At 49.9% G+C, this 10,237-nt stretch overlaps 1 protein-coding gene across 1 annotated transcript in view; it reads left to right on the forward strand.

Moving 5' to 3' along the window:
• The window catches only part of FBXO41 (F-box protein 41), a 209,458-nt gene extending 207,194 nt beyond the window's left edge, over window positions 1-2,264 (forward strand). Inside the window, exons 12-14 of the mRNA XM_063925379.1 lie at window positions 538-696; window positions 779-894; window positions 1,669-2,264. Of these exons, the coding sequence (XP_063781449.1) occupies window positions 538-696; window positions 779-894; window positions 1,669-1,731 (338 nt within the window). The 3' untranslated portion in view covers window positions 1,732-2,264. The remainder of the gene's footprint in view (window positions 1-537; window positions 697-778; window positions 895-1,668) is intronic.
• The last annotated feature ends 7,973 nt before the right edge of the window (window positions 2,265-10,237 follow it).

Below are 10,237 nucleotides of genomic sequence, written 5' to 3' on the forward strand. Positions count from 1 at the left end.
ATGTCAAGAAATTACTAGTAATGGGTTAGGAATGATAATAACCTTAGAAGTACTATTATCATATCACGCAGCGCTGTACACTGAATGCCATGAAACAGACGTGACCCCCTCGTGTTAGTATAAGCATGTTTGGCGCTAGTGTTGGAGGCTGCCCCTCACCCTTTGCTGATAACTTGCAACAACTCTGATTAGTGTGATCATTAAAACCACAAAGAGGTTGCGACACGCCTGCGTTTTACTCACCACTCCCCCGTTACCTCCGATAAACGCTCAGTAACTGTCAATCACTCTGGCATAGCGTCCACCTCTGCATCAGGTCCACAGTGAGAGAAACAGACAGCCAATGTACACTGATGAATATGTGACATCACCTGAGCTATGATGTAAGCCAGTCACATGATCAGCCCAGCTGGGTAGAGGGACATAACGTCGTAAAGGGCACATTTTCCCTATGATAGTTCCACACCTGCGTTCCCAGCGATGGCAAAGCTTTAGCAGAAGCACTGATGGAAATGTCTAATTGTCTGCCATCCGCAGCTCGGAACTGTATGCGGCTACAGGTGCTGGAGCTTGACCATGTGACGGAGATCAACCAGGAGGTGGCGGCGGAGGTGTGCCGGGAAGGTCTGAAAGGGCTGGAGATGTTGGTGTTAACGTCCACGCCGGTTACTCCAAAAGCGCTACTGCATTTTAACAGTGAGTCTTGATTCCGGTGGGGATGGCAGTGGGTGAGGGCGGCTCCGGCCTCATGGCCTCTCTGTCTTCCTCTGCACTCTAGGTGTGTGTCGCAATCTGAAGTCCATCGTGGTGCAGGTTGGAATTGCCGATTACTTCAAGGATCCGAGTAGCACAGAGGCCCGGAAGCTGTTTGAGGAAATGGTCAATAAGCTGCAGGTAGTTACTGTACCTTATCTAACATTATGGCAGCGTGCGGTGCGTCACAGGGACTGTCACTACACAGAGGGGTCTATTTATAACATACCGCATATTCCATTATAAAATGCTGTTTTTTCAGCGGTTTGCGTATTACGGTTTTCAGGGTATGGGGGTCTATTCATGAAGCAGTGAAAAGTGTGGAGAAGTAAGCCAGTGGAGAAGTTGCCCATGGCAACCAATCAGCTGCTCCGTACAATTTTATAGAATGCACTTTATAAATGTTACCTCAACACTGATTGGTTGCCATGGGCAACTTCTCCACTGGCTCACTCCTCCTCTCTTTTCACTACTTCATGGATAGACCACAATATAACATCTTCACCCTGCCGGGTCAGCTCTTGCGGAAAAAAACAGTTGTCCCGGCGAAGGCGTTTGCAGCCAGCAGTGCGCTTCACAAATACAAAACACTTCTGTAATGGTATCAGTTTGCACCCAGTATATGCCAGGTCACCTCTGCACACCCCCACTGTCCCGCCAGGCCAGTATATAGTACCATAGAACAGTATATGGATGTATAGTACAGCACTGGCCAGCATATGGTAGCACGGAATAAAGCTATGCATTGCATCTTTGCGGTTGGCCATTTTGGGCTGTGGGAACCTGACCCCGCCCATTGCCGGAGCAGCGCCCATGCAGGCCTTGTGACATTACTCCCTACATATAATGATAGTACATCTGCTGGTACAATGGGTAGTATTTCCCCATCGTTGACTGATGCGTCTTGTTTTCCAGGCTCTGAAGAAGAGGCCGGGGTTCTCCAAGATATTACACATTAAAGTGGAGGAAGGCTGCTAGCCCCATTTTATATGACATAAACTCTGCTCTTTGTGATCTTGAGGACTCTTCTGATGCCCAGATTCAGCCGCGTCGTCTCCCCATGGGAAGTGCCACCAGGACCAATTGCCAAATATCTGCGTCCAACAGCATCCTGAAGGCTTTACGGTGGTAGTGCAATGGAGGATCGCAGTCGCCGACGGGGCCCCTCCCTCAGTGCCGGACTGTAACACCAATCTCCAGGGTTCTGTGTCCCTTAGTGTTTATGTTCTATGTGAGTTCATTGCGACAGCCAAGAAATGCCGTCGGCCGCGCTGCCCCCAGACTGCGCGGAGCGGCAGAGGACCCCGAAAAGTTCCAGTGTTTGTGTGGACCCTGATATTTGTGTTTTCCGTCAAGTGAGATATACATATAGATCTGTATATTAATATTTAATTAATATATATCAATATTTTAAAGATAAATATATATAATATACTATTATTTTAAAAACAAAAGCATCAAAGGGAGGCAACAGGTATACCAATTAAATTATGTTCAGAGTATTATAAGAAGGCACTCCTTCCTGTCTTTGGTGATGAGACGGAACCGTCCTCTCGGTTCGCTGAGTCACGTTCCTTGAGATGCTAATAACATATATATAGGCAGGAGAACGATGCACCCACAAAGAGCCGCCAGCCGTGAGTAGGCCGCTTCATTACAGACCGTCTAACAAGCCATTACAGAGCATGTGTCCCATAGGGATTTCTGTCCAGAGCTCCTCCAAGGACTTGACTGGAGACATCTCATTCATTCATTCATCAAGGTGCTACAAGAGACACTGACACTCCCCATAGACATCCTTCTCATTGTGACGTAATTTCTAGCAGGGGTCTCTATGCATAGCCAGGAAACACCCATAGCACGTGGGATTAGGAAGGTGGGACATGATGAAGAGCAGCAAAGCTTTCCCTCTGAGGGTGACCATATAGTGTCCCTGGCCAGGAGAGGTGCAATGTGACGCAGGAGACTATATAGTGCCCAGTAGACGGAATGTTCATCTCAGTCTGAGGGTGACCATAAAGTGTCCCTGGCCAGGAGAGGTGTGATGTGACGCAGGGGACTTTATAGCACACAGTAGCCGGAATGTTCCTCTCAGTCTGAGGGTGACCATATAGTGTCTCTGTCCAGATGTGCGATGTGACGCAGGGGACTGTACATCGCCCAGTAGCCGGAATGTTCCTCTCAGTCTGAGGGTGACCATATAGTGTCCCTGGCCAGGAGATGTGCGATGTGACACAGGGGACTGTATAGCGCCCAGAAGCCAGAATGTTCCTCTCAGTCTGAGGATGACCATAGGTGTGATGTGACGCAGGGGACTGTATAGCGCACAGTATCCGGAATGTTTCTCTCAGTCTGAGGGTAACCATATATAATGTTCCCAGCCAGGAGATGTGCGATGTGACGCTGGGGACTGTATAGCGCCCAATAGCCGGAATGTTCCTCTCAGTCTGAGGGTGACCATATAGTGTTCCTGGCCAGGAGAGGTGTGATGTGACGCAGGGACTGTACAGAGGCCAGTGGCCGGGATGTTCCTCTCAGTCTGAGGGTGACCATATGGTGCTCCTGGCCAGGAGATGTGCGATGTGACACAGGGGACTGTACAGCGCCCAGAAGCCAGAATGTTCCTCTCAGTCTGAGGATGACCATAGGTGTGATGTGACGCTGGGGACTGTACAGCGCCCAGTAGCCGGAATGTTCCTCTCAGTCTGAGGATAACCATATAGTGTCCCTGGCCAGGAGAGGTGTGATGTGACGCAGTGGACTGTATAGCGCTCAGTAGCCGGAATGTTCCTCTCAGTCTGAGGTTGACAATATAGTGTCCCTGGCCAGGAGAGGTGTGATGTGACGCAGTGGACTGTATAGCGCCAAGTAGCAGAAATGTTCCTCTCAGTCTGAGGATGACAATATAGTGTCCCTGGCCAGGAGAGATGTGATGCAGTGGACTGTACAGCGCCCAGTAGCCGGAATGTTCCTCTCAGTCTGAAGGTAACCATATAGTGTCCCCGGCCAGGAGAGGTGTGATGTGACGCAGTGGACGGTATAGCGCCCAGTAGCCGGAATGTTCCTCTCAGTCTGAGGGTGACCATATAGTGTCCCTGGCCAGATGTGTGATGTGACGCAGGAGGCTGTACAGCACTCAATAGCCGGAATGTTCCTCTCAGTCTGAGGGTGACAATATAGTGTCCCTGGCCAGGAGAGGTGTGATGTGACGCAGGGACTGTATATCGCCCAGTAGCCGGAATGTTCCTCTCAGTCTGAGGGTGACCATATAGTGTCCCTGGCCAGGAGATGTGCAATGTGACACAGGGGACTGTATAGCGCCCAGAAGCCGGAATGTTCCTATCAGTCTGAGGGTGACCATATAGTGTCCCTGGCCAGGAGAGGTGTGATGTGACGCAGGGACTGTATATCTCCCAGTAGCCGGAATGTTCCTCTCAGTCTGAGGGTGGCCGTATAGTGTCCCTGGCCAGGAGATGTGCGATGTGACACAGGGGACTGTACAGCGCCCAGAAGCCAGAATGTTCCTCTCAGTCTGAGGATGACCATAGGTGTGATGTGACGCTGGGGACTGTACAGCGCCCAGTAGCCGGAATGTTCCTCTCAGTCTGAGGGTAACCATATAGTGTCCCCAGCCAGGAGAGGAGTGATGTGATGCTAGGGACTGTACAGCGCCCAGTAGCCGGAATGTTCCTCTCAGTCTGAGGGTAACCATATAGTGTCCCCGGCCAGGAGAGGTGTGATTTGACACAGGGGACTGTATAGCACCCAGAAGCCAGAATGTTCCTCTCAGTCTGAGGGTAACCATATAGTGTCCCCAGCCAGGAGAGGAGTGATGTGATGCTAGGGACTGTACAGCGCCCAGTAGCCGGAATGTTCCTCTCAGTCTGAGGGTAACCATATAGTGTCCCCGGCCAGGAGAGGTGTGATGTGACGCAGTGGACTGTATAGCGCCCAGTAGCCGGAATGTTCCTCTCAGTCTGAGGGTGACAATATAGTGTCCCTGGCCAGGAGAGGTGTGATGTGACGCAGGAGACTGTACAGCGCCCAGTAGCCGGAATGTTCCTCTCAGTCTGAGGGTGACCATATAGTGTCCCTGGCCAGGAGAGGTGTGATGTGACGCAGGGGACTGTACATCGCCCAGTAGCCGGAATGTTCCTCTCAGTCTGAGGGTGACCATATAGTGTTCCTGGCCAGGAGAGGTGTGATGTGACGCAGGGACTGTACATCGCCCAGTAGCCGGAATGTTCCTCTCAGTCTGAGGGTGACCATATAGTGTCCCCGGCCAGGAGACGTGCAATGTGACGCAGGGACTGTACATCGCCCAGTAGCCGGAATGTTCCTCTCAGTCTGAGGGTGACCATTTAGTGTTCCTGGCCAGGAGCTGTGCGATGTGACACAGGAGACTGTACAGTGCCCAGTATCCGGAAAGTTCCTCTCAGTCTGAGTGTGACCATATAGTGTTCCTGGCCAGGAGAGGTGTGATGTGACGCAGGGACTGTACATCGCCCAGTGGCCGGAATGTTCCTCTCAGTCTGAGGGTGACCATATAGTGTCCCTGACAAGGAGACGTGCAATGTGACGCAGGGACTGTACATCGCCCAGTAGCCGGAATGTTCCTCTCAGTCTGAGGGTGACCATATAGTGTTCCTGGCCAGGAGATGTGCGATGTGACACAGGAGACTGTACAGTGCCCAGTATCCGGAAAGTTCCTCTCAGTCTGAGGGTGACCATATAGTGTTCCTGGCCAGGAGATGTGCGATGTGACGCAGGAGGCTGTACAGCACTCAGTATCCGGAATGTTCCTCTCAGTCTGAGGGTGACCATACAGTGTTCCTGGCCAGGAGATGTGCGATGTGACACAGGAGACTACAGTGCCCAGTATCCGGAATGTTCCTCTCAGTCTGAGGGTGACCATATAGTGTTCCTGGCCAGGAGATGTGCGATGTGACACAGGAGACTACAGTGCCCAGTATCCGGAATGTTCCTCTCAGTCTGAGGGTGACCATACAGTGTTCCTGGCCAGGAGATGTGCGATGTGACACAGGAGACTACAGTGCCCAGTATCCGGAATGTTCCTCTCAGTCTGAGGGTGACCATATAGTGTTCCTGGCCAGGAGATGTGCGATGTGACACAGGAGACTACAGTGCCCAGTATCCGGAATGTTCCTCTCAGTCTGAGGGTGACCATATAGTGTTCCTGGCCAGGAGATGTGCGATGTGACACAGGAGACTGTACAGTGCCCAGTATCCGGAATGTTCCTCTCAGTCTGAGGGTGACCATATAGTGTTCCTGGCCAGGAGATGTGCGATGTGACACAGGAGACTACAGTGCCCAGTATCCGGAATGTTCCTCTCAGTCTGAGGGTGACCATATAGTGTTCCTGGCCAGGAGATGTGGATGTGACACAGGAGACTACAGTGCCCAGTATCCGGAATGTTCCTCTCAGTCTGAGGGTGACCATATAGTGTTCCTGGCCAGGAGATGTGCGATGTGACACAGGAGACTACAGTGCCCAGTATCCGGAATGTTCCGCTCGGTCTGAGGGTGACCATATAGTGTTCCTGGCCAGGAGATGTGCGATGTGACACAGGAGACTGTACAGCGCCCAGTATCCGGAATGTTCCGCTCGGTCTGAGGGTGACCATATAGTGTTCCTGGCCAGGAGATGTGCGATGTGGCACAGGAGACTGTACAGTGCCCAGTATCCGGAATGCTCCTCTCAGTGTGATAAGGTTGCTGTTGGTTACTAGTCTATAGATTGTGTCTGTCAGTTCTGAACAGGCTAAATGGAAAACATGGCACAGCACCGCAATCATTGTTGTCTTTCAGTGTGAAAGGAAGCGAGACCCCTCTCCCCATTCTGTCATACTGAATATTACCTGGTCGTTACAGCAATATTCCAGCACTGCCCCGAGACTCTCTGTACACTGGGTCATATAGTATATACCTGTGCTGTTTTGGCCCTAACCAACGCTCCCACATATGCTCTTATCCTTCTTCCCTTGCTGCAGTGCCATCATTATATATATACACACACACACACTATGTGCTCTTAGCCACTGTACCACTACTGTAAGGCTTTTATCTTTCCTTGCTGCAGTGCCATCTTCTATACATTTGCGCATATATGGTCCAAGCCCTTAACCACTGAGCCACTCCTTCCATACAGGTTCTTATCTTTCTTGCCTTGCTGCAGTACCATCTACACATAACACACACATACATACATACATACATATATATTTATAGAGATAGAGTTTATATCAGGAACCCTGTAAATGCCAGCACACTATAATGGTTGTAGGACTGGTACCAGCCAGCTCACCCCTGCGAGACGCGTACAAAGCAGAACATTACCCTGAGTGACACTATTATTGGTACTCAGTAATGTCAGGTATATGCTGTGCAAATATAAACTATACCGGTACCATTCCCTAAATGCCCTTTAATATTAATCTGAAGACAACAATATATCTGGCCCTGAGTGATGAGCGTGAGATGGACTATACTCCAGAAACTCCTGTACTATAGGGACAACGCGAATGCTGTAAATCTGTATCTTCCTTGCACTTGTGATTAGGGCACATTCAGCCTCGTACAGTAGTTATGGCTGTTGATGAACTCCTGAAGATTTATATACTGTGTGGGGTGATGGAACCTGCTGATATAATGTAAGGCGGGCTTCTTGCAACCTCCATGCTGTTTCGTTTTGCTGCCCTGTAATTATCAGCTCTCTGTGGGCCGGTGGTTTGCAGCTCTCGCTATGGAAATCATATATATCCAAGACCCTAATATAATTCCACATTTCATGCGGTATCATGTATCCTAATTTACCCAGTCCACAGTCCTAGAGCTCCTGGAACAATATGTCCCTGAAATTATTGTAGATTTCAACCTCTAAGAGCAATGAGATATTTAAAGAAACAAACTCAGAAAACAATAATATAAATAGGATTTTAATTACCTACCGGTAAATCCTTTTCTCGTAGTCTGTAGAGGATGCTGGGGTCCACATTAGAACCATGGGGTATAGACGGGTCCACTAGGAGCCATTGTCACTTTAAGAGTTTGAGAGTGTGGGCTGGCACCACCCTCTATGCCCCTCCTACCAGACTCAGTCTAGAGACTGTGCCCGAGGAGAAGGACATCTTCAAGAGAAGGATTTTACACAGATAGTGGCGAGATTCACACCAGCTCATACAAGGCACATCAAGCTAACTAGCTTGAAACATCAGCAACGGCTGAACAAGGGGGGTCATTCCGAGTTGTTCGCTCGCAAGCTGCTTTTAGCAGCTTTGCACACACTAAGCCGCCGCCTACTGGGAGTGAATCTTAGCTTATCAAAATTGCGAACGAAAGATTAGCAGAATTGCGAATAGACACTTCTTAGCAGTTTCTGAGTAGCTCCAGACTTACTCGGCATCTGCGATCAGTTCAGTCAGTTTCGTTCCTGGTTTGACGTCACAAACACACCCAGCGTTCGGCCAGACACTCCTCCGTTTCTCCAGCCACTCCCGCGTTTTTCCCAGAAACGGTAGCGTTTTTTCGCACACACCCATAAAACGGCCAGTTTCCGCCCAGAAACACCCACTTCCTGTCAATCACATTACGATCACCAGAACGAAGAAAAAACCTCGTAATGCCGTGAGTAAAATACCTAACTGCATAGCAAATTTACTTGGCGCAGTCGCACTGCGGACATTGCGCATGCGCATTAGCGACTAATCGCTCCGTTGCGAGAAAAAAATACCGAGCGAACAACTCGGAATGACCCCCAATATTACTTACCAAGTAACGAAACAGTACTTACAGAGAACTAAGCAGTACTGAACTAAGTAACCACTGCAGGATCACGAAGCGCTGGGCAGGCGCCCAGCATCCTCTACGGACTACGAGAAAAGGATTTACCGGTAGGTAATTAAAAATAAGACGATCCTCTAGGACGTTAGAGAAATCCTATTTTCTCTTACGTCCTGGAGGATGCCGGGGTCCACATTAGTACCATGGGGATGTACCAAAGCTCCCAGAACGGGAGGGAAAGCGCGGAGGCTCCTGCAGAACTGACTGACCAAACTTCAGGTCCTCAGAGGCCAAAGTATCGAACTTGTAGAACTTTGCGAACGTGTTCGACCCCGACCAAGTAGCCGCTCGGCTTAGTTGTAAAGCCGAGACACGCCGGGCAGCTGCCCAGGAAGAACCCACCTTACGAGTAGAGTGGGCCTTCACAGACGTAGGATACGTAGAATACGCATGCTGGATAGTGAACCTGATCCAGCGAGAGATCGTCTGCTTGGAAGCAGGACACCCAATTTTCTTGGGATCATATAGGACAAACAGAGTCCGATTTTCTGTGATGAGCAGTCCTCTTCACATAGATTTTCAGAACCCTTACAACATCCAAGGACTTTGATGAAATTGAGGAGTCAGTTGCAAATGGCACCACAATAGGTTGGTTGATATGAAATGCCGACACAACCTTCGGAAAGGAACTGCGGACGTGTCCTGAGCTCAGCTCTATCTTCATGGAAGATCAAATATGGGCTTCTACATGACAAAGCCCCCAACTCCGACACACGTCTAGCAGAAGCCAAGACCAACAAAGTGATAGCCTTCCACATGAGAAACTTGACCTCAACCTCCTGTAGAGGCTCAAACCAGTCAGACTGGAGGAACTGCAACACCACGTTAAGATCCCAGGGCCGTAGGCGGCACAAAGGGAGACTAGATATGCAGAACTCCCTTCAAAAAGGTCTGAACCTCAGGGAGGGCAGCCAAATGTTTCTGGAAGAAAATGGATAGGGCCGAAATCTGGACCTTTACGGAACCTAATCTCAGGCCCATATCCACACCTGCTTGGAGGAAGAGGAGAAACCGTCCAAGTTTAAACTCCACCGTAGGAAACTTCTTGGATTCACACCAAGACACATTTTTTCCAGATGCGATGGTAATGTTTAGACGTTACTCCTTTCCTAGCCTGTATCAGGGTAGGAATGACTTTGTTCGGAATGCCCTTTCGAGCTAGTATCTAGCGTTCAACCTCTATGCCGTCAAACGTAGCCGCGTTAAGTCTTGATAAGTGAACGGCCCTTGCTGCAGCAGGTCCTCCCGAAGAGGAAGAGGCCTCGGCTCTTCTAGCAGTAGATCCAGAAGATCCACGTACCAAGCCCTTCTTGGCCAGTCCGGAGCAATGAGGGTTGCCTGAACTTTTGTTCTCCTTATGAGTTTTAGAACTCTTGGAATGAGTGGAAGTGGAGGAAATAAGTACACCGACTGGAACACCCACGGAGTCACTAGGGCGTCCACCACCATGGCTTGTGGGTCCCTCGACCTGGAACAATACCGCCGAAGCTTCTTGTTGAGATGAGAGGCCGTCATGTCTATTTGAGGTACACCCCAAAGATCTGTTACCTTCATGAACACCTCCGGATGGAGTCCCCACTCCCCTGGATGGAGATCGTGTCTGCTGAGGAAGTATGCTTCCCA

The sequence above is a fragment of the Pseudophryne corroboree genome, chromosome 1 (assembly GCF_028390025.1).
Source record: "Pseudophryne corroboree isolate aPseCor3 chromosome 1, aPseCor3.hap2, whole genome shotgun sequence".
Lineage (NCBI taxonomy): Eukaryota > Metazoa > Chordata > Amphibia > Anura > Myobatrachidae > Pseudophryne > Pseudophryne corroboree.